We start from the raw sequence: 25311 nt of genomic DNA, 5'->3' as shown, positions 1-25311 counted from the left end.
TAACTGGTATATTCCTACTAGCGACGGGTAAACAGCTAGAACATAGGTATTCATCAATGAAGCTATTAATAGCCTTGCGACTTTTGTATTCAAACATTTCGAATGCGATTTCTTATTTTTAGGGTTCCCCACTCGAATGTTGCCAATGGGACCCTGTTACTAAGCCTCCGCTGTCCGTTCGTCCGTCTGTCTGTCTGTGGTCTGTACCTCGTAAGCCGTAATAGGTGCTTGAAACTTTACTATTATATCGAGTGGGATATCAAATGAGAGAGGAAAAAATATTGAGTTCACAAAATATACAAATGGTAAAATACACCGAACGACAGAGAAACAATATCTATCGGCATATCGCGGTCAGTCGCCGGGTTTTAGTGCCCTTTGTTGTACGGCGAAATACATATCAATACTACATCCATCTAATTAATTACTTATTGTTTAGTTATTATTCTGTAGTTGTATTAGTGCTGTAACTTTAAACAGGATGTTAATATACCTACCTATTTGAATACAAAAAAAGTTTAGGTTGTTTGCTATACGTTTAGATAGGTAGGTATCTATATTATGTATAGTATGTAAATATGTTTGAGATTGAGTCTGTTCAGGTCTGATAATAGATCGATAGGGAAGACCTACTTTGCCTTAATTATACATTTTTTAAGGAATATTAATTGTACTAAAATATGAAGTACAATATTAACTATTTGAATTGTGAGTAAAGCTGAATTTCTCCTTTTCCAAAGACTCAAGAAATAGGTAATCAGTCGTGGTACTAAATAACGCAGTGCCACTTGTCATGTTATGTGTGATGTCGTTTTCAGGGCCACCCGTGGAAGTGGGGGTTACCATGTACGTGCTCTCCATCAGCTCTCTGTCTGAAGTCAAAATGGTATCTTGTTTACAAAGCAATGTTAAAGACACAGCGCATACATAGCAAGATTAGTCGTTTAGTACTATCACCAGCATCCCGTTCATCGTAGCACCCGTGTCCACGGTTCGATGCTAGGCGCGACCGGCTCCCCCGCCCGCCCGGCGATGGGGCACGTCACGTCCTCTGGTTTGGTTTTCACGGCGCGAGGCGCGCGCGCGACTCACGATTGGGCTTGATTGCAGGTCCGCCAGTGGAGGTGGGCGTCACCATGTATGTGCTGTCTATCAGCTCCGTCTCCGAAGTGCTCATGGTACTCGCAACTGTCAGCTCACGCTTGACTCGGTCGCTTCGGCCGCGGCAGCGACCGCCGCGACCGAGCAGCCCCAGACACGAGGCTGCGAGCATGCCCGCGATTCGTGGAGCAGAACGCCCTTTGTCCGCAAATGTTGCTTTCTTATTATGTGTCCCCTGATCCCTTGACGTATGTGTTGAGAAAGTTTGCTTAGTGACGTCATAATAAGAAAAGCAATCCGATATAAGTTGACACGTATCAGGTTGTGTGTCCAGCAGTTCTCGTAACTCCAAAGATGACGCGAAGTGGTGATGTCAATAGTTCACGGCGCCTCGCGACTGCCTCGTCCTACGCCCGCTTACTGAATGCTTTCGGGGAACCGCGAATGTACATAATATGCACGTCTCGTTTGAGCTCACATCAACACTTCGGTTTGTAACCGTTCTCTTTTAAAGCGCGATTAAAATTTTCCATAAAAATATAGGCGTTGAATGAAATGAATTCTATGGATTTGCGACGACTGTCTTTCTTCGTCACTCATTTCGTAGTTTGATGTGTATGTACGTATATGTGTATCTGGAATTGCCTCAATGACCTTCCACGCTCTCCACTCACTTGGAACACCGGTTTATAGAGCACTACTTTTAGGGTTCCGTATCTCCAGAGAAAAAAAGAACCCTTGTAGGATCACTTCGTCGTCTGTCTGTATGTCTATCTGTTTGTCTGCCTGTCTGTCTGTCTTTCGAGACTCGTCAAGGGAATCAAAAATTATTAGGTACTTGCCGTTAACCTAGAATCCTGTCTGGCATCTTTGGCAGGCCTTAAAGCATAGTAAAGGGAAAAATCCGAAACCGTGAATTGATAGTTACATCACAAAAAATTAAAAGTATTATTTCTTGTACGATGGTACGGAACCCTTCGTGTGTGAGTTCGACTCGAACTTGACCGGTTTTTTTGTATCGTTTTGATTATTTTGATATTTTAAATGATTACTTTGATGTCGTAATGCAGAAACGAAGACTCGTAAAACCATAGAAAACTTATCCGGTCTTCCAAACTGAACGAGCTGCTAGGCGTCGGGTGAAACACCCCGAAGTGGAAACCAAATCAAAGTTGGGAAGGTCACAGTAAGACGTGACCCATGGCCGTGGAGAGATTGTCTGTTTCACTGTCGAGTCTCGAGTGACCCGAGTTCAGAGTTACAACATCACGCGTGGCAATTTGTACTTGTCGGCTTGTTAGCTTCTGTTGAAAGACTGCCTTTATCGAGCCGTGGGTGCCAGCCTGCGTCACCGCCCACTCACTTGCTCCTCCCGTCCTCCCGTCCTCCCGTCCTCCCGACACTCAGCACCCATCTCTCGTCGTTAGCCACCTCTGTACTTGCTCGTGTGTCTAGACGGTGTACTGCACTGCACTTTATGTTAAACTGTGTCAAGCTTCGCTCATTTTATTATTTTAATGGATTACATCTTCCTGATTTTTATCATATTATATCATATACAGGGTGTTTGGTAATTAGTGTATAAAGATGACACGTACCCATGCTACTTTGATCTGATAAATATACAATGCTGAAGTATAATGACGAAATAAAATTGTAAAAAATTCCATACAAAATTTTTAATTTTGTTTATGTCCAAGTTTTCATGGCCCTAACGTGCCCTAACTCACTGAGATCGTTGGCCTCGGCCTATCTAAAGATGGCCAATGATCTCAGTGATTTAAGGCACGTTAGGGTCATGAAAACTTTGACATATTTTTTTTTTTAATTTTGAATGGAAATATTTATAACTTTATTTCGTCATTATACTTCAGCATTGTATTTATCAGATCAAAGTAGCATGGGTACGTGTCGTCATTATATACTAATTACCAAGCACCCTGTATATTAATATAATTTACCCTTCTTCAATTATACCGTTAATTTCAGATTTTTTCGCTACATTTGCTAAAGCCATACCACCTACCGCTGCATAATTCACTATCTCACTTAATAGTTACCAGATCGACGCATGCAGATGTTACATGTTTTTTTAACATAGTTTTTTTTCCTAACTATTTCAATCAAAACTGTGTTCTTTGAACTAAACAATACAAAGTTCTCACCGAGTTATCTTGTTTCGAGCGGCGTTATTTTTGAAAAGATTTAAAATTATTCATACCTTTCTAGCAACGCATATCAAGTTTATCAGTAACAAACTGTTCCAGTGTAACCTCACACAGATCCTCAAAGCCTCACTTCACGCACGTTTCATTCTGTTCCTACCAATATTCAATAGAAACGGGGACTACATCATTTCAGTCTAGTCATTAGTTCTGCTTTGCACACGTCAATTCCATTCATTGTTATTATTAAAAGTTGTACATTATTTTTATTATTGACGGTACAGACAATTGGTATGCAAACATCCGTCAATCCGCAAGGATATTAGTTATTACCCTTCACATATACCTAATAGGCATTGACGGTGGCAAAAGTGATTGCAATAACTTTGAAATAAAATTTACTGCACCGATATATTCTGCAGTTGATACGGTGGTGCGTAAAATAATACGGTGAGTTGTGTAGAGATTGAAGTTACTACGTATATTTGACGGTTCCCGGCGCAGTGATAAACGCTGTGGTGTTATATATATTTCTGGTTATTTAGTTAATTTGTTTGTTTGGTTTGAGATATAATAAAGTATTGTTGTTAATCCTTATTAATTCGCAAAATAACGCCTGCTTCTTTCCAAAAAAATCTCTTACCTAATGGGTGAGAATGAGAACTATGTTTTGAAAGCTATTTATTAACAATTGGTCAAATATAATAAATAATATGTCATTCAACCCGAAGCCCGTGTCTTGAGTTCTTTGTATACCAATGGAAGCAAAAGAACCATCAGGTTGCTCTACCCTTGAGTATCAAATTGTTGGACTAGAAAAACTTCAGAAATGCCCAATGTTTCTACTTATACACCACTTCTTTTTAATTAGTAATTACATACTATTAAAGAGTGAAAACAGAATGTGCAATCAGATATGTTTTACTCTAATATAACAATGTTACTAAATTTTGTTTTTGAAATATGAACAAAACGTGTTGGTTACGCTGCATATAAAAAAACTTCATATCATTATGTGCGTTATAGCTTGTCCAAGCCGAAATGACGCGCCCCTCTACCGCAATTTACGCACACAAGCAAATTTAAAATACGCAGGCAATATACATAAACATCCCATTGTAATTTGTCATTCCGTTGCCAGTTAGCTCACTTTGATGCGTTGTTGTCGGATTTGTTGTCCAACTAGTCATAAATAATCGTAACGCGCGCAGAAGCGGACGTATCGTTTCATGCAATGCGCCAGCGCTGCTCCATACAGTGAGCGCTGTTTGATTGCCACGCGACTAGCTGACTAGATATCCTAGTTCACGGACAGTCGACGCTCCCACACAGATACAGTACTATTGATATTTGCACTCACTAATCTACATCCTCTAAATGATGTAGTGCGGCGCGTCATTTCAGCTTGGATAAGCTAAAACAATAATTATATTTTAATTTAATCCACCTGATGCTATTTAAATTTTTTAAACTACATAAACTTGTTAAGTACCAAATTCTGACTAAGTAGGTTTTTTTCAATTTAAAAAATGTGTGGTTTATAATGTTTAAAGTTTTTTTGCGTATTTCTGAAGGTAAAAAATACCATGATTTAAAAAGAAAAATAAGTTTATTTTGCTATAACCCGCAGTACGTGCTGCACTACCCGCCCCCGCTACTATATTTAAGTAAGCATCCAGAAAATCCTGTAAAACACACTCCATATGGTGTGTTTTAAAAGATTTGTGTTTGTATTAGCGAGGGGGAGGGGGTGGGTGGTGCACAGCTCTACCTCTCACTGAGTTAACGAATTACACCAAAACAAGCTTTTTATTTCTCAGCATTTTGCAAAGTAATAACTTCTCTATCTCTATCCAACATACTTTTAGAAAAAAATACACATCGAACTTCAGAAAGAGATAATTGGCATATTCGGCTTCGTATAGCGTTGTCTCTGTCTCACACCTATGGAACTTTTAGTCGCTTATTTGTACAATGATGCACGAAACCGAGGTGCCGATTATCTTTTTAAAGTTGGATTGCAATCTTTGCTGCCGGGTTCCTCTGTGCATACCATATTTTGATTAGTCAAGTAGCGTTGGGTTGAATGGCGTGCTATACACGTGGTCGGCTTATTATTTTGGAACATTGTGACCCTTGAAATAAAATATTTTTTTCTACATCTGGAAATTTCTTCTCTACAGGACTTCACGCTGGACTTCTACTTCAGACAGTTCTGGACAGACCCGCGGCTGGGTTACAAAAAAAGGCCAGGCGTTGAGACGCTGTCAGTAGGGAGCAATTTTGTCAAAAACATTTGGGTTCCTGACACATTTTTTGTAAATGAAAAACAATCGTACTTCCACATAGCAACTACTAGCAACGAATTTATACGTATTCACTATTCAGGCTCTATCACTAGGAGTATCAGGTATACTAAATAATACAAAAAAAAAATGCTCAATTAAATTCTTTAATTTTTGTTACTCTTTATTTGGTTTTGATTCTCAATAAATGACCCATCATATTATAACCTCGAAAGAATACGAGTACTCTACGCTTTTTGCAATCCGCGTTGCCGGCTTTGCGTCACCTTTACTCCGGTAATTCATTAATTCAGGAGGGTTTTAATTTTATAATTTCTACATTTCTGGTCTTTTCTGGAAGGAGGCTTCGGCCGTGGCTAGTTATAACCCTACCGGCAAAGCCGTACCACCAAGCGATTAAGCATTCCGATACGATGTCGTGTAGAAACCAATGGGGTATGGGTTTGATAAAACAGCCATACCCCTTCCAGGTTAGCCCACTTCTATCTTAGACTGCATCATTATTTACAACCAGATGAGATTGCAGTCCAGGGTTAAGTTGTATCTGAATTTAAAAAATTAACCTTTTGAGGTTTTACTAAAAATCTTCTACTTTGCACCAATTTATATTGTTCGTTTTCGTATTTATCGTTCGTTTCATATAATTCCCGTGTCACAAAAAAATGCGGTAAATCGCGCGATGAAATTTCGCAGTGCAGGCTTACCCTTACTATTTATTTCATAGATTTTTGAAGATTATTATCACCGACTTATTTTTCAGATTAACTATAACCGCATCATGTCCCATGAATCTTCAGTACTTCCCCATGGATCGTCAACTGTGCCACATAGAAATAGAGAGTTGTAAGTATCTTGACAATGATACAGTATCATTAAGTGTACTGTGTGTGAACTAATAATGATAATGTATGGATATTGTGTACATTTAAAAATGAAATACAACTATTTTGGTATATTATACCGGCGTTGTCGTATATACATTATTATATTTATGCTGTTGAAGAACAAAAGTATATTAACGCGCACGCTTCATATAATGTAGGTATCGTGCAAATGTGTAACATTTATTTTACACGCTGAGTAACGGAGTTTATAGTAGATGAATATTTGATTTAACCCTTTCAATACTTAAACACTCGTTCAATATGCGAGGCTCAATAATTCTACGATGATAGAAAAATAATAATTAATCGCATTTAAGAGTTATATGTGTTCACCTAAAGCAATCATTGATTTGATTCCTACCACAATGCAAATTTATCACTAGGCTTAACGATTGTGTTGTGACCACTTTGTTGTATCACAGATGCTACTCAGGTGTTGTGACCACTTTGTTGTATCACAGATGCTACTCAGGTGTTGTGACCACTTTGTTGTATCACAGATGCTACTCAGGTGTTGTGACCACTTTGTTGTATCACAGATGCTACTCAGGTGTTGTGACCACTTTGTTGTATCACAGATGCTACTCAGGTGTTGTGACCACTTTGTTGTATCACAGATGCTACTCAGGTGTTGTGACCACTTTCTTGTATCACAGATGCTACTCAGGTGTTGTGACCACTTTCTTGTATCACAGATGCTACTCAGGTGTTGTGACCACTTTGTTGTATCACAGATGCTACTCAGGTGTTGTGACCACTTTGTTGTATCACAGATGCTACTCAGGTGTTGTGACCACTTTGTTGTATCACAGATGCTACTCAGGTGTTGTGACCACTTTGTTGTATCACAGATGCTACTCAGGTGTTGTGACCACTTTGTTGTATCACAGATGCTACTCAGGTGTTGTGACCACTTTGTTGTATCACAGATGCTACTCAGGTGTTGTGACCACTTTGTTGTATCACAGATGCTACTCAGGTGTTGTGACCACTTTGTTGTATCACAGATGCTACTCAGGTGTTGTGACCACTTTGTTGTATCACAGATGCTACTCAGGTGTTGTGACCACTTTGTTGTATCACAGATGCTACTCAGGTGTTGTGACCACTTTGTTGTATCACAGATGCTACTCAGGTGTTGTGACCACTTTGTTGTATCACAGATGCTACTCAGGTGTTGTGACCACTTTGTTGTATCACAGATGCTACTCAGGTGTTGTGACCACTTTGTTGTATCACAGATGCTACTCAGGTGTTGTGACCACTTTGTTGTATCACAGATGCTACTCAGGTGTTGTGACCACTTTGTTGTATCACAGATGCTGCTCAGGTGTTGTGACCACTTTGTTGTATCACAGATGCTGCTCAGGTGTTGTGACCACTTTGTTGTATCACAGATGCTGCTCAGGTGTTGTGACCACTTTGTTGTATCACAGATGCTACTCAGGTGTTGTGACCACTTTGTTGTATCACAGATGCTACTCAGGTGTTGTGACCACTTTGTTGTATCACAGATGCTACTCAGGTGTTGTGACCACTTTGTTGTATCACAGATGCTACTCAGGTGTTGTGACCACTTTGTTGTATCACAGATGCTACTCAGGTGTTGTGACCACTTTGTTGTATCACAGATGTTACTCAGGTGTTGTGACCACTTTGTTGTATCACAGATGCTACTCAGGTGTTGTGACCACTTTGTTGTATCACAGATGCTACTCAGGGCTACCCTGTGAGCACAAGCGTACAACTTACCCGTCGACACGTGCTGTGATTACCTTCGTGTTCTCATAAATCGGACGTCTCCTTCTCGCATACAGCACCCGCAGAAGGCAGACTCGTACAATAGTAAGCCTTTGTCCTCACGAGCATTAAGCGAAAGAAATGATACTGAGACATCGACGCTGCGAAAGCTGAGCGGGCCGAAGGAGGCGGGGTACGGTGGCCGCGGCGCTGCCTCCGCCAGCCGCGCCGCACGCGCGGCCCGCACGCCCGACCCTCCCATCCGCACCCGCACCCGAGCTGCATCCACACTCCCGCACCACAACGTGCCGCGTGCCCGCACCACAACGTGCCGCGTGCCCGCACCACAACGTGCCGCGTGCCCGCACTACAACGTGCCGCGTGCCCGCACTCTTCCACTCCATCGCTGTTCGCACGCTTCTAGCACCCGCATACAAATATACATGCATGATTCACACTACATCAATTATTTGTACGCTTTTAAACTTTGTACGACATTAATATTTTTATATCGAACAAGTACATTTTCGTAATTAGAGTTTGTGTTGGCGTTTTCACCCAATAGGTAGAACAGTAGATTTATATTTTTCTATCATCATTCTCACCAAGCCGAGTCGAGCGCAAGCGTAGCGAGGTGGCTCGATCCGGCTCGGTCAGTCTCGCTCAGCCCGCGAGTCGCACCGACACCGGCCGCGCGAGGGAATCGCGATGCTTCGCAGCGTAAGTGATAGCGTTTTGTGTGTTTGGCATGTCTCCGGAGTCGGGTACACTATGCGAGACATTCGGTACCACTGGAAGGACGGGCTCATGAGCGTCGGCATGAGCAACGAGGTGCAGCTGCCTCAGTTCCGCGTGCTGGGGCACCGCCAGCGCGCCACGGTCGTGACGCTCACCACAGGTACCGTTCAGTCGTTCCGCCGCCCAAGCATTGTCCATCCACGCTCTGCATCCGACCCCGCCTCCCTCCGCCCGTGTGCGAACGAACGAACCGCGACACAGCACACTCGCTAACCGACACGACAACCGCACGACGAAACGCGCGACCGAGCTCGCGACTCCCCGCTCTTACCCCGACCGAAGAGCGACTCGAAGTTTAAAACCCACTGCGATGGGCCTGGGGTGTTTCATTTATGTATCCGCTGCGCACAGTCGGCTACACCATGCGGGACATCCGGTACAAGTGGAACGAGGGGCCCAACTCTGTCGGAGTGTCGAGCGAGGTGTCGCTCCCGCAGTTCAAGGTGCTCGGCCATCGCCAGCGAGCCATGGAGATCTCCCTCACGACAGGTACTAACGGGGAAACCGATGAGTAGATGACGGACACTCGAGACCGATCATACCTAACGTGAAACACTGAACATAAACTGTCACGATTCTTTTCACGTCCTGCTTTCGTATTTCTGCACTAATGACACCGAGTTCAGTGTTCTACAAACCTCCATTTATTTTAAGTGATTTCCTCAGAAATTGTCAATAAAGTTACTACATTTCTGTCAAAGTTAATTAATTTAAATGACAGATTAACAATTTTGAAGTTTTAGAATTAACATTTACTAATCGAAGTGAAAGTGGAATTTTTGGGTACAAAACTAATCCTATTTAAAACTTTTTGCAGGAAATTACTCGAGACTGGCTTGTGAAATACAGTTCGTTCGGTCCATGGGGTACTATCTGATCCAAATTTATATTCCGTCTGGGTTGATTGTTATTATATCATGGGTATCTTTTTGGTTAAACCGAAATGCCACTCCAGCCCGAGTAGCGCTGGGAGTGACCACTGTGTTGACTATGACCACTCTGATGTCGTCAACAAATGCTGCTCTACCAAAAATTTCTTACGTGAAATCTATTGACGTCTACCTGGGGACGTGCTTCGTGATGGTCTTCGCCAGTTTATTAGGTACTTATAACACTATTTTTTCTGCTAAGCGATATCATTTAACGCAAGCCAATTAATTTACTATGTTACTTTCCATTTTTACTAAATACTGATGTGCAAAGCGAATATGTAATACAGCTCAGCAGGACGCGAATGAGCCAAAACGGATGCGGTTAGTACTTTTGATATGGACGAAGTTCTCTATCTTTGCAGAGTACGCGACGGTTGGTTATATGGCTAAAAGAATACAAATGAGAAAACAAAGATTCGTAGCCATACAGAAAATAGCTTCCGAAAAAAAGATGCCTATGGATTGCCCCCCGGTTAGCGATACTCACACGCTGTCCAAAATGAGCACTTTAGGGAGATGTCCTCCAGCCAGACCTTCAGTAAGTTTCCATTAGGAAAGCTGCTAACTTTATTCTACGGTTTAGGGACAGTAACAGAGTGAACTGTGCATTGAATTAAAAGTGCCAGACCAACTCCCAACCCAGGGAGGAACGATCAGCAACTATGAAGTTTGACATCCTTAAACTTCTGGCGAGGGCGTGATTCCTAATACTACTCCGAAAAAATTGAAAAAAATTGACGTAAGATTTTATATACCTTTGTTACCAATTATGTCCCAAAGCCAACATGATCCAAAACTTCATAGTCAGTGATCCCCCTTCTTTGTGTTGGGGATAATACGCAGAGAAACTTTCAGCTTTTTATCCGACTACGGCAAAGCCGAAAGGAAGGGTTATGATTTTAGCAGTCTATGTATGTATGTATGTATGTATATATATATGTATATTTGTATACAGATTCTGTGTGTTCCACCTTAGTGCCTAAACTACTGGGCCGATTTTGATGAATGAGGTGTCAATTGATTCTTTGTAATGGCCCGGGTGACATAGGCTATACTTTATACGAAAAAAATCGGCCTGACGGAAGTTACATCAAAAAAAGTGAAGGTCTAAAATTTTTTTATTGCTATTGTGTCGAGTGGGATGTCCAACGAAAGAGGAAAAATTCTGAGTTCATAAATATAAATATAGTTATTATTAAAATATACCAAGCGACAGAAACCCCATTTTACTATAAATTCGTTTCGATTAGATATAACAGATGGCGCCACTAGCTGCTTACAACGTATAGGTAGCTCATAGAATTCCTCATATAGTACGTAGTTGATACAGCTGTTCTTGCACCCTATTAATTCAATAATATCACAAATTAATATTAATAAAAAAACTCTAACCCGACTATGAAAAAAATGAGACAACTTGAACCCGACTTGGTACAAGAAAAATAAACTAAAAAGAAAGAAACAAGATATGTGCTTAGTGATATCATCGTCTTGAGTAAGAAAGGTCTTATGATGTGTTAGATATACCTGTTTATTTAGGTCTATTGAAGTCTTCTGGCAGTTTCACATTAATACCGGTATATAATTCAATACAAATGCCGTGGTCGTGCGGTGTCGACAGCAAAAAGAAAAGATTTTAAACTTGATGTACAAATAAAATCATTGGGAATGCCGTCAATCAAGGATAAGAAATACGCACGACAACGGCATTTGGATTGAATTATATACTTAGTCCACTGCACTACGTGGCATCACATATTTAATAATAAATAAAATAACAAAATAAAACTACAGAACTTAATTAACAATTTCAGGAGGTCCGTTTCAAAGTGCACGATCCAAAAGCTCATTCAAAGGGTGGGACATTAGAAAATACAATAAATGGTGGCAGAGGTGCGGAGGAAGACAATCCTGGCCCACCACCACATATCCTGCATCCTGGAAAGGTAATTTCCTAACAAATAAGTTTGTAATTCACACATCAAATTGCTCTGCGATATAAACTTTGCTTGCGTTTGTGTTATGCTCTGCGATACATCGCGTGTTGTATGCGATCATTTTATAATATTACTTGTAATCCTATATTAAAACGTTCACGCAAAACAGACTTTAAGTTACTTGAACACAATATTATACTTACTTTTATTGCATGTTGAAGGTTACTTTCGTAATTGGTTCGTGTTTAAAACGGGCTATTTTATCGTTATTTAGCTATTTTAAAATAATTGTTAAATGAATTTGAACGTATTAATTTTCCAGGACATCAGTAAGCTACTGGGAATGACGCCTTCAGACATCGACAAGTACTCGCGCATCGTGTTTCCAGTCTGCTTCGTGTGCTTTAATCTTATGTATTGGATCATTTATCTTCACGTTTCTGACGTCGTGGCTGATGATCTGGTTCTTCTGGAAGAGGATTAATGGAGGGCGTTTATTAACATCCACTTATTTTTCCACACTCTGAAATTTAGTAGTAATTTGAAACGCTCAACTAAATCGGAAAATATTACGGCAACACTAAAAATAAATGGTGATTTAATAAATATATTCTAGATTTTCTTCCATTAAAAAAATACAAGATGAATCCGTGGTGGTGTTAGCAGCTAGCGTTGTCCAGATACTTGAAATTACTTCATTTATAATATGAATATGAATATGAATAAAAGACTTGAAAGATACGAATACTTGTAGATGTCTATATAATATTATAATAATAAGGAAATTTAAAGTTTTCTTCGTGTCTAATGTAGAAAACAATAGACTGAATTTCGAAATTTAGATCCGTTTTTACAGGCTTAGATTTCAATATCTTCCCTTACTTTGTATCAATTGCTAGTGACTTATTTATGATATACTATTATAAATCAGAAATAAATAGGTAAATGTGTTGTTTTGTTTCAATCAGTATTTCATGTTTTACAATATTGAACATATTATTGTTTTACTTTTTTATTCGCTTCATTTAACTTTTAAATGAGTTCTTCAATAACAATAATTTGAGCGATAAAAATAATTGAATGAGTACTAGTTGTGTTGATGTGATTTGTAAAAGTACGCTTTAATTTATTCACGTCCATATTGATATATTTGATGTTAATCAGTTTAGTTATTGATATGTTATATCAGACCTAGTTTCAAATTATTATTTACGTGGCAAAATAAGTGGAGTGTTATTAAAGTTTTAATACTATAAGTCTGATGCTCAACCTTTTCTGCTTAAATATTTAATAAAGTAGAGTTCAACTTTAATTTGTTAAAAGTCTAGAACATTGTTTATTGTTTGCAAATTTTATATTACTGGTATTGTCATTAGGTATTTTATTTTTAATTGTAGTTGCAAACCATTTCAGATACCTACATATTTTATATTATTGAGACGTTCAGTTTTACCTCGTAGCTTTATGTTTTGACATAATTATTTGAATGATTTAAAACATGTCTGTGTTAAAGCATCTACTTTGCTTCTCATTGGAAATAATATGCATGTTACTATTATTATTAACTTCAACTTTTCATCTCTGTACATACTGAGTAGTATAAAATAGCGCCGAGGTTAACCTAACAATGCAATATTGGTACATCCACTTTAAGGCTACAAAATTTGGTACTCATATATTTATAAAATATAAATGATTCAACTAAAGTTTCCTTATTTATTAAAAATAACAGTTTTGCCGTCAATAACCTTAAACTAATACTTACCTGCTACAAATACTCCCAAAAACAATCATTGATAAGTACCTATCTATTTTATTTAGGTTAGTGTTTACAGGCAATTACTACAGTAACCGGGTTATTTATAAAACAAGTAACAATTTTTCAATCTATTTAACAACACATATTTGTGGAGATCGTCGCATTAAGTTTCGGCTAAATAATTCCCTTTGGGAGAATCACGAAATATTAGTTTTTACAATTTACGATAGTGTTCTCTGGTAGTATTTTCGTCATTATTCATTGCCACAAGCTTGAATAGTTATCAAATACTTAATGTATACTGTCAAAACTTTACACCGCCGCCTGTATAATATCTTGAGCTCACTAGAAAAAGTAACAAACGTAAAATTCCTTCAAAATATTTTAATAAATAAAATATTACATCTTAGCTAAAATTAATTTATTCTGACACTTAAAAGACTATTCGCTTTTTTAAATTTAAAAAACCAGTCAAGTGTGAGCCGGACTCGCACGCAAAGGGTTCCGTACCATACATAGCACAAGATAACTATGTAAGTACTTTAATTAATCTTTATTTACATGGTGGTCATTTTTAAATTCGTCATCTTGTATTTTATATTATTAATTGTTGTTACAGCGGCAATGCACACTCAGTAAAAATTCCAACTCCGTGCTTATTAAGGTGCATGAGATACAGACAGACGGACGGATAGATGGATGCACAGTGGTAGCTCAATAGCAGGGTCCCATTGGCACCCTACGGGTACGGAACCCGAAAAAGTTCCACAATATTAGTGTACCTCCTTACTAATAATCACACGATTTAATAATGAATGTACACTATTCAGTTCTTTAATCTTTCCATTCTCACGTAGTCCAGTGATTAGTTTGCTTTACAAAAGATAATTGTAAGTGAAAAATGAAAATACCACTAAAGTTAGATACTATATAAATATAACTAACATATAAACTATTATTATAGAAAAATAGCCCGGAAAATATGTGCAGTAGTTAAGCATCTATTGAAGCCATTTTTAAACAGATTAGCTGGCCACCCTGATTCAGTTGGGGTTGAACATCTAACAATAAATATAACGTCCTACTTTCTGGGGACATCTGAAAGTCCTTTCTTAGAGCGGTCATTAAGAATACATTTGAAATCTCATATTTCTAGATATAGCTGTTGATTTCTCAGTCAGCCAGTATATCCTTTTATATAATAGACTAGTGCTGCACAGTTCCGTAGTTCATGCAAGGCTTACCAAATTAGTTTGATAATAGAAAAAAAAAGCTTACTTTGCTCGTTGGTTTATCCTACCAATGCTCTAGTAGATCCTCTGTTTGAGCATTAGAAGAATTGTTGTTGATGCAGGGAGCTTAATTCATAATGGAGTTATCATGAAATGCTATCGAATACAGCTTAACTTCTTGACATAGTTCCAACGGTTGTAATATTGGAAATAATCCTGTTAAGTATACTTTAAGTATACAGTATTCAAAAATACTTCAGTCCAAACTCGTCTTCGATATTGTACGCACCACCAAAAGTCTGGACGTATCAATTTTGTAATCAAGCACGAGTTTAAATTACCTTTGAATGGAACTGTCAGGAAAGTTGAGTAGGTATTTTTTTGCTGTGTGATAACTTCTATTTCACATTTGAGATCAATGAATAGCACTCCCTGTTTCGACAACTGTGTGCTTAGTATGAGATTTCACATATTACCAACGTTAATACGATAGTCGAAACAAAAAAACGTCAAAGTTAAATGGATCTAAAGGGCGTTGATTTAAAGTCAAAAATTATTATCAACGTTTCCGCTTGGAGCGATGGCTGTAAATATAAGGACAAGCTTGAGATCAAAAGATTACTTTCATGGTCGAAATCCATCGACCTCCACGAGGCGCCTCACAGCCAGCGTTTCAAAATCGCACTGAGACGAATTAGAGAACAAGATCCATTTTAAAATGCTAAAGTATTTTGACACTTGAATTCCACAAAGATGTTGGTGAGATGTAAAATCTCATAGTAGCATACTGGCCCCTCGATGGTCTGAAAAGCAGAGCTCCTGTCGTCAGCTTCGGCGGTGACACTGGATTAAATAATTCCGGCTTCCATAAGGATAGTAGTTTAAGATGAAATACGCATCTCGCTAGATGTAGCTTAAGTTTACATCACACTGCCGAATAAACACCAAAGTTATGAAAAATTCCATGTTCAAGAAAATGTCTTCTCGACACACGGATAAATAAATGTAAATTGCCTTATACGGAACCCGTGAAGAGGTAATATCAGTCATTTAAACAGTTCAATGAAGTAAGTAACAGAATAATGTAGATTTATCAGTAGCAATAATAAATACTTTCTATACATTATCACAATGTTGTTCATATATTATTAAATTACTACAAAAAGATAGAAATAAGAAGATATTAACATTTTTAAATGACTGATTAACTTCTTTTTTACACAAATAAATGTAGTATTCATAATATTATAAAGTACGTATGAGTATACACATTATATTATTATATACGTTTTTCATTTGATTAATATTATATTTTAAATGTACTGGCGTTCCCTAGATCGATATTTTATAATGATATTACAAGTGTAAATTAAAAATTTATAACACCCCCGGCAAGTGAAGGTTGCAGTAACTAGAAAAGAACTGATAACTTGAAACGGCTGAACCGATTTTCTTGGATTATAACTAAGAACACTCTCGATCAAGCCACCTTTCAAACAAAAAAAACTAAATTAAAATCGGTTCACTCGTTTAGGCGCTACGATGCCACAGACAGATACACAGATGCACACATACACACGTCAAACTTATAACACCCCTCTTTTTGCGTCGGGGGTTAAAAAGGTTTACTAACAGCAACGCATTTCACGGTACATTGTGAAACACCTTTCTATAAGTATTATTATATTTTCTAGGAAGGAGATAATTTAGCATCTACGGCTGAAATTAATAACCTAGCTATCTCTAATCTGTCAATTTCTTACTCAGAAATATAGATTTTTGCGAAAAAAAAACATGCAAATTCTAACTACTGACTGTGCCGTTAACAACATTTTGGTTACCTAATGGTGTTAACAACATTTATTACACCTATTACGTGGAATTTTGCAATGTCTGGAATAATATTTTTTAATACAGTTGCTCAAAAAGTGGCGTATTGCAGGGACGTATAGCGTTCGGGATGTGGGCTATTACATACTCGTGCTTTTTATTTACCTTTCCCGCACTCGTGCGTTTTCTTTCCCAACTGTCAAAATAATGTCTACTAAAAAGAAAAACCAACCATGAAGTTTTTACTAAAAAAATTCATAGAAGTTTTTAAGATTCATGCAAATACGTATATTTCTAAAAAGAAGCTACTAATTTGTTTCAATATCAGATTTAATGATTTGATTGAATGAGTTTGGTTAGGTTTCATTTCATTTCATCTCATTAAATTTCATTTTCATTTCATGTCAATAAAAAACTTCTATCCTATAACTAAAAATCCCCAACGAACTGCACATAGGTGCAGCAAGTAAAAATAAAAACCACAGCAAAACAAAAATGGCAGAAAAAAAAAAAAAAAACGCCATCATAGTACCGACCTACAACAGTCTCCGACCGCCATGTCGGAGGATAAAAGGAAGGAACACATTATAAAAAAAAAAAAAATGCCATTGTAATTGGTCATTGCCAAGCGTTGTTGTCGGATTTGTTGTCCAACTAGTCATAAATAAACTGAACGCGCGCGAGAGCGGACGTATTGTTTCATACAATGCGCCAGCGCTGCTGCATACAGTCACAGTGAGCGCTGTCGGATTTTGTCACGCGACTAGTCGACTATAGATTCAAGTTCACGGAACAGTCGACGCTCCCACACAGACAGTGTCGTTATTAATTCTTGCACTCACACCTCTAAATCAACTAAATTATAAAGGATGCCCGAAACGATCAATTGCAATTGACAATGTTCACGTGATTGACGATTTCAAATGATGAGCGATTGAAGCTCCAAATGAAGGTGTATCATTTGCGCTTGCTTCAGTCTGATATTGAACTGCAATGAAGTAAGTGAAGTCGCTCGAAATATGATTTCAAACGCAGATATAGTTTTTTCTTGCAGTTTTTAGCCACAAAAAACGAAAAAACTAGACATTAGCCCAAAAACTAAGATATCGCTTCACTAATGAACATTTACCATTCCGAACCAGTGGTAAATTATTTGACGATTCAAAAGCACTTGTAAAAGTTTATTTGAATAAAAATCTATTCTATTCTATTCTACCAAGAACTCTTTAAAAACAGAGCCGGATGATTTTGAAAACGATTGACATTTGCTGTTATTGAGCGTCAATGCACAGCGTCAATTGCCATCAATCAAAATTTCTATCAATGTTCTTCAATACCGTAGTTGCAATTGACAATTTCTTCAATTCTCTTGGAAAACGATCATTTGGCATTGACAATGAGCATCAATCACGTAAACATTGACAATCGCGATTGATCGTCTCGGGGGCCCTTAAGTAGGGCACGTCATTTCAGCTTAGATAAGCAATAAATTATCGACAGATTGCACATTGATATTAATTTCAGCTCTTAGATAGCGTCCGAAGCCGAAAAAATATACACATAACAGAGGCCGCAACATAAGCCTTGTATATGATAGTTATACTTAATTAATAGCATTTATCAATGTTATACAATATACATTCTAAATAGCTTATATCATCATTAAATCTTACGTGCACTCAGATATAAAGGCACTCAGTAATCTTTTTCAACACTTTTGTTCAATTGCAAATCGTTATATTTTGAATAGGTATTCGGTGTAGTTATTATTTAATTAGGTTATGTATAGATAATATGAAGTGGGCAGATGTTTGAGTGCAGATATTCAACTCTCCCTGAAACGAAATTCTAAAGTATATTATATGTAGTTAGCAGTTGTATAGTGAGGGATTTATAGATATGTAAGTCGTAGACTTTAAGTGTTAAGGCGTTAAATTTATATCAGCAAAATCATTTACGCTTTATTAATACCTAACCCTACTAAAGGGTAGGTCGTGGTCATAGCAGTAACGGCTTTAATAAGTATTAGTTATTAGGTGTTACTGTGTAGCATCGGAGTTATATTCAACATACACTTGTCTGTTATAGGTATCATTAATTATAACATTATACTTAGTTTATATTACCTATGTTACCAATAAAAATAGCAAAAAACTTTTTAACCTTCCAATAACACTTGATGTCATCTTTGGGATGTCTTAGCAATAACAGAGTAAAAATGACAACTAATACTGTAACATATTGAATATGATTCTCGTGAAACATAACAGTATTTTGTGATATAATTACTGTCAAGGCGCAAATATTAATAAGTTTTTATTTAAATTAAATTCTCTGAAATATTAATGAATAGTGTCGAGAATTTAATTTTCAATGCGCACCTGTATCATACAAAGTTTTCGATAAAGAGAGTAAGAACTGTGAAACAAACAACAATATAATATTTATATATTTTTTTATAATATAATGTTAAAAATATAATATTATTCGACGCACATTCAATGAATAACTCGATAATAAAATACAACTGTCTATTTATTGCTAATAACGAGGAGGTAAAAAAAAGTTCACTAAAATGATGTCCTCAATATGCTCAAGGTGACCATATAATTGTTAATAATAATGTTTTCAGAATATAGCAAGTAGACAGTAGTCATGTATATATTTGTTATAATTCAATTATTTCGTATTTCAATAGGTGTCAAATTTGTTATTGTATAATAATATGCAATTAGGTACTCCAACGTAAAAGAACGTAGAGGGAGATGTTCAACAGAAAATAGCGAAAAATAAAACTCAACTTTTGGCGCATACCTGTAGTAAAGTCTTTTGATTAGAAGACCCATTATTAATCTCACTTTTATTTTCTTCATTAATTCTAGACCAAAATATTACAAAATAGAATATATTCCAGTTTTTTTTTCTCAATAGGGAAATAGTTCAGTGTATCCAACAGGTAAGACTCGATGAACTGGGAGATAGTAAGTAAACATCGAGAAGGTAATTTCATGTTCTTGGTAACATCGCCTTTATACTTGCCTCCCACGGTGCGGTGCGATGTTGCAGACGGAAGCGGACCAGCCCGCACCGACGCACCATGGGAACACAGCGAGTCGGTAACTTCAAAATGGATTCGAATCTCAAGACCCACACTGACTGACACGCACCATTCGAAGAGTCGTGTACGCGGTGCATGGATGTCCATCGTCATCTAGCCGTGCGTAATAATCCGCAGAATCACGCACCGTGGGAAGCCGATATTATACCTATAGTAAGATCGGTGGTTCACTGTTGGACATCTCACCACGTTATAAGTTCACTTTGCAATACGCCTTAAAATCAGTGATTCCATACTATAATTTGTATTCAATACCGTTGTTGAAATGTAGGTGTAGGGTAGGTATTAATATTTTTTATAAGCGCGACTTTTTAAAAATAGGAACGACAAGAATATAGCAATATAATACATACAAAAAAAAAATTGCAGTACAAATAAGGAAAAATATGGAATTGAACACAATAATGGAAACAAGTTCAAAAGGAGTCGATATTCCAAATAAACGCACAAAACGCTTTGCGTCTTCATTTCTTATAGAAAGAGACCCAGGTCAGACCTTCGTTATTATATAAATGCCGAAAGTTTTTCTGCGTATTGACCCCAACACCAGGAAGAACGATCAGTGACTATGAAGTTTGAGTCATTGTGACTTTGGGTCACCGTAACAAAGATGGGTTCCCAGCGAGTCACACCAAAACGAGTAACAATGTGACTCGTTGGGAAAAAAATTCCCAACGAGTCACACTGTTACTCGTTTTGGTGTTACTCGTTGGGAACCCACCGTAACAAGATGGTAACAAAGGGGTAAAAAATCTTAGGTCAAAGTATAAAGTACAACTTTTATATTTTCTTCGGAATAGTATGACAAATCATTTCATGGATTGCCAGATACAGTGTCGTGGCAACCCCCTGCCAGACGCCATTAAAATTCAAAACTTCAAGGGTGGTCTATGACTTGATTATCCCGATATAAAGATACTACAGAAATCAGAATATGCCTTTAAGAAATCTTCCGTGACCTAATGTAAGCAATAACACCAAGTAAGATATGATACAAACAAAACCATCTTTATGTCGTGTTCAAAGAGCTAACAGTTGTACAAAAATACAGTAATATAATGTATGTAGGACGTAGGTACCTAAATTATAAACTCATAATGATATCTAAATATGCGTTTTAAATATATATAATTTAAACATATATAATTAAAAAAAATAAAAACTACTAGCTCAAATAAACACTACTACAAAATTAGGAGTGTTGTAAATATTACCATTTGTATCTACTGTTTCATAGGAAAATAATAATATGCTAATAATAAATTTCGATCAAAACTTACACAGCATGCAGGTGTTATCACATTAGTCGTTTGATGTTCTAATACTACGTTTTGATATTTGATGTTCGACTAACGTTTTGATGTTCTAATATTCTGTTTTAATATTGTATTGTTATATTATATTAGTTGAAATACCACTTGCTGTGGAGTGAATGTTCAAATTGTAGGTATTATTTAGTAAATGCTAGCGAATATTATGTTCAATTAACGAGTAGTTAACTATTCGATTTGATATAGTTAAATCAAATTGCCGAAACAGTTCACTTAAAATAAAATGAATAAATATAATATAAAATACCTCAAAATAATTATAATTAGGTAGATCAACATTTTTTAATATTATTATACTCGTATGTGTAAATACAAATATATTACTACAATATTTGAGGATAGTTTTCAAACCACGGTCATGTAGGTTAGTTTTAAGTTTAGAGCACGAATCGTGCTGAATCCAATTACACACATGTGACATCAAATATGACATCACATCATACGAGTTCCCATGCTAGGCAAGCGTTTTGGCGTTTGATAAAAAGTCGCTGATTTGACTAGTAGTCATCATCCCTATTTTTAGTAGCTGCCTGGAGCTGGCATGTTAAGCCGTTGCTCCTACGCTTGATATCTCTCCTGACCGTTCAATTGGACTATGAGAGTGAGGGAATAAACACTAGAGCGTGCACCAATATTTGCACACACACCTGTGCCATAGTTATATTACTATATCCATAGTTGGCCAATCTCCTCGGTCGCCAGAAATTTAGATACACAGTGCTTTGTAAAAAAGCTCTAAGAGGGGTCTCTCCGTCACTCGCTTCATACAAACGTAGTTCCAATTTTATTTGAATATTAAGCAACCAAAGTCCATGAAATTTTGCAGACTTATTCTAGAAACTAATATCTGTGTCTGTGGTTTTCCAGATTTCTGTTAAAATATTCGGTTTCAAAGTTACGCGGTCTTAAAAATTTACATACAAATCTTTGAGCCCCTGTAATTTTAAAACTACATATTTTTAGAAAAATTTAAAACACCACAGGCACAGATATTAGTTTCTAAAATATGTCTGCAAAATTTCAAGGACTTTGGTTGCTTAACATTCAAACGAAATTGGGACTACGATTGTATGGAGTAAGTGACGGAGAGAGCCCTGTTAATATTATCAATTAGAACAATAAAACCTTTTGAAAGCCAGTTTTTATACGCTCTTTGTAGTTACTAGTTAACATAGGAATACTCGTATTCGTACCACTAGCACGGTTTACCACATCTTGGCCACGTCATTAGATTTCCAGTATCGAATCAAAATGACGGTAGAGTATAATGGCTACCTTGTTTCCAGTTCCTACGTGTTATATTTATTTTACTATTTTCACTGTTTTACTCTGACTTTATTACTGTGTTTTGATGCTCAAAATCCTAACCTAACATAATCTTCAATTTAACTACTTTAGATCTGTTTTACTCCGACTTAGCGTTTTGATGCTCGAACTCTATCAACGTCGACGAGATGTGTCAACTCGTACTAACCCTCCTGCTACTAATTGTGTATTTCCATTCAACAATTCGAGCAAAGGCAATCGATGATTTTCTAAATGAAGTTTAGACTTATATCAGTAGTTTTATGACAAAAAGGTATAGTTCTTAAAATATTATTTATTTTAATTAGCAACACTATGTATGTAATGATTATGTAACTAACTATTAATAATTATAATATGTAAAAATATTAAAGAATAAAAATAAACTCATTTTTCAAGTAGTTGTTTTTATTTCCATTTTTAACCCCCGACCCAAAAAGAGGGGTGTTATAAGTTTGACGTGTGTAACTGTGTATCTGTGTATCTGTCTGTGGTATCGTAGCGCCTAAACGAATGAACCGATTTTAATTTAGTTTTTTTTATTTGAAAGATGGCTTGATCGAGAGTGTTCTTCTTAGCTAGAATCAAAGAAAATCGGTTCAGCCGTTTGAAAGTTATCAGCTATTTTCTAGTTACTGTAACCTTCAGTTGTCGGGGGTGTTATACATTTTTAATTTACACTTGTAATAAGTAGTATCAAGTCCTAAACGCAATTTCATTGCATGGCAATAACGGTGCAGTCACACGCACAACAGACGGAAACGTAAGTGCGGAAACCAGCCCAGAGAGAAGAAGAAGAAGAGGAACGGTGCAGTCTAGATGGAAGCGTGAAAACTTAGAAATGTATGGAACTTGAATACCTTCAAGGCAATAATATATAGGAATGTTCGGCAAAGATACTCCAAAAAATAAACACTTTAGGATTAGGCTAATCTGGAAATATTAGGAGGGCCTAGCTGATGCCTGGCATAAGTTAATTTGTCTCTCACGCCTATTGTACTATGATCGTACTGTATCATAAACTTTCACGCTAGTGCCGATACCAACTGCAGTTTCAACTGAAGGTGTATGGGACGGGTCTGCCCGCGAAATTCAAATTTAATTTGGTTTTTCGCATCTGGAAATTAATACGACAAAGTAGGCTTATGGCATTATAATTCCGACATTCGCAATATCATCTTCACAAGATAACATAAAAATCTTTACTTGAAAGTATTCAGTTTAAGAACAAGTCAAAATAATGAGTTAGACATGGTTTCCACACAAATTAATCGAAATTATAACTAACTAGCCGATGCCCGCGACTTCGCCCGCGTGGATTCAGGTTTTTCGAAATCCCGTGGGAACTCTTTGATTTTCCGGGATAAAAAGTAGCCTATGTGCTAATCCAGGATATTATCTGTCCTCATTCCAAATTTCAGTTAAATCCGTCCAGTAGTTTTTGCGTGAAGGAGTAACAAATATATACACACACACACACACACACACACACACACACACACACACACACACACACACACACACACACACACACACACACACACACACACACACACACACACACATACAAACTTTCGCCTTTATAATATTAGTGTGATTTCAAGTAAAGATTTTTATATAAACTCGTGAGGATGATACCTACTGCCATTGGCGCAATTAATGCTATAAGCCTACTTTGTCGTATTAGTTTACAAATTGCGAAAAACCAAATAAAATTTGAATTTCGCGGGCAGAACCAACCCATGCTCCTTAATCAGATGGAGCGCGAATGGTTATACAATCCGGTCGAGTGCGAGTTGGGCACGCACGCGCATTTAGGGTTGCGTACCATCGTACATGAATGGCTACTTTTTTTGCGATGTAAGCACTGATTCACGGCTTTCGGATTTTTCCCTTTACTTGTGCTAAGACCTACCTACCTGCCAAATTTTATGATTCTAGGTCAACAGGAAGTACCCTGTAGGTTACTTGACAGACACAACCTACAGACAGACAATAAAGTGATCCTATAAAGGTTCCTATCCTTTTTTCCTTTTACCAAGTACAGAACATTAAAACGATGTAATAACTATTTTGAGAAATCTGTAATCCAATCCACCCGCTCCATCCACCATACCATCCAACGGTAGACCATCCAGAATGAGTAATCCAATTTTCCAACGTCTGTTATGTTCAGGCGTTATTGTTCTGAGGTTCAGGAAACGGATAGGTAACATAATAGGTAAGATCGTAATAACAATAATAATATGATTACCTACCATCGTGTTATAACTCGTTGTTACCATAATGATGCAGGAGTCATCAAAATACAATTTACAATAAATATCTATGATAATAATGGATTGGACAGCCACTGAAATAATATTCTACAATAATAATATAATATGAGACTGATGATGCCCAACTTCATTCGGGTGATAGCATTTGACAATTTGATTTCGAAAAATTATTTTATGTCAAAAAATACGGTAATACGGCCACAGAGTAGCGAACAGAGTCAAAGCTTCATACAAGCGTGCTACGATAGGTACACTACTTTGCGACTCGCCGGCCGAGAGGCGACCGGAATACCTACTAAACCCCAGCGGCGCTACTGCGCGTCGCCTGGCGACTGGGTCACGGGAACGCCGAAGCAAACAACCGCGACCCAGCCAGCGACGTCTGCCGAGGCAGACCCTCCACGGGGGACCTGCTCGGTCCCCACCACCGCACCTCCGGGACGCACCAACGAAGTGCGTCTCCCGACCCTGGGACGCGCACGTCGCGTCGCCCGCGTCCCATCCTACGCTTCGTCCACTGTGCCCTCTGCCCAGGTCATTAGCCATAGCCAACAATATCTCCGAAGAGAAATTATTAGCCATGTTACCGGGGCG

At 37.6% G+C, this 25311-nt stretch overlaps 1 protein-coding gene across 3 annotated transcripts in view; it reads left to right on the top strand.

Annotated features, from left to right (window-relative positions):
* Positions 1-12818, top strand: part of LOC123880617 (gamma-aminobutyric acid receptor subunit beta) — a 47432-nt gene extending 34614 nt beyond the window's left edge. Inside the window, exons 3-10 of one of the 3 annotated variants that reach the window (XM_045928817.1) lie at positions 1111-1178; positions 5450-5676; positions 6333-6415; positions 9346-9483; positions 9812-10096; positions 10289-10464; positions 11741-11872; positions 12186-12818. In XM_045928817.1, the coding sequence (XP_045784773.1) occupies positions 1111-1178; positions 5450-5676; positions 6333-6415; positions 9346-9483; positions 9812-10096; positions 10289-10464; positions 11741-11872; positions 12186-12347 (1271 nt within the window). In that variant the 3' untranslated portion in view covers positions 12348-12818. Of the gene's footprint in view, positions 1-818; positions 887-1110; positions 1179-5449; positions 5677-6332; positions 6416-9345; positions 9484-9811; positions 10097-10288; positions 10465-11740; positions 11873-12185 lie in introns of all 3 variants that reach the window. The other 2 variants (XM_045928816.1, XM_045928818.1) reach the window with 2 other exon arrangements.
* The last annotated feature ends 12493 nt before the right edge of the window (positions 12819-25311 follow it).

The sequence above is a fragment of the Maniola jurtina genome, chromosome Z (assembly GCF_905333055.1).
Source record: "Maniola jurtina chromosome Z, ilManJurt1.1, whole genome shotgun sequence".
In the NCBI taxonomy this organism is placed as follows: Eukaryota; Metazoa; Arthropoda; class Insecta; order Lepidoptera; family Nymphalidae; genus Maniola; species Maniola jurtina.
Note: the sequence above shows the minus strand (reverse complement) of the source record. Positions and strands in the feature narration are given on the sequence as shown.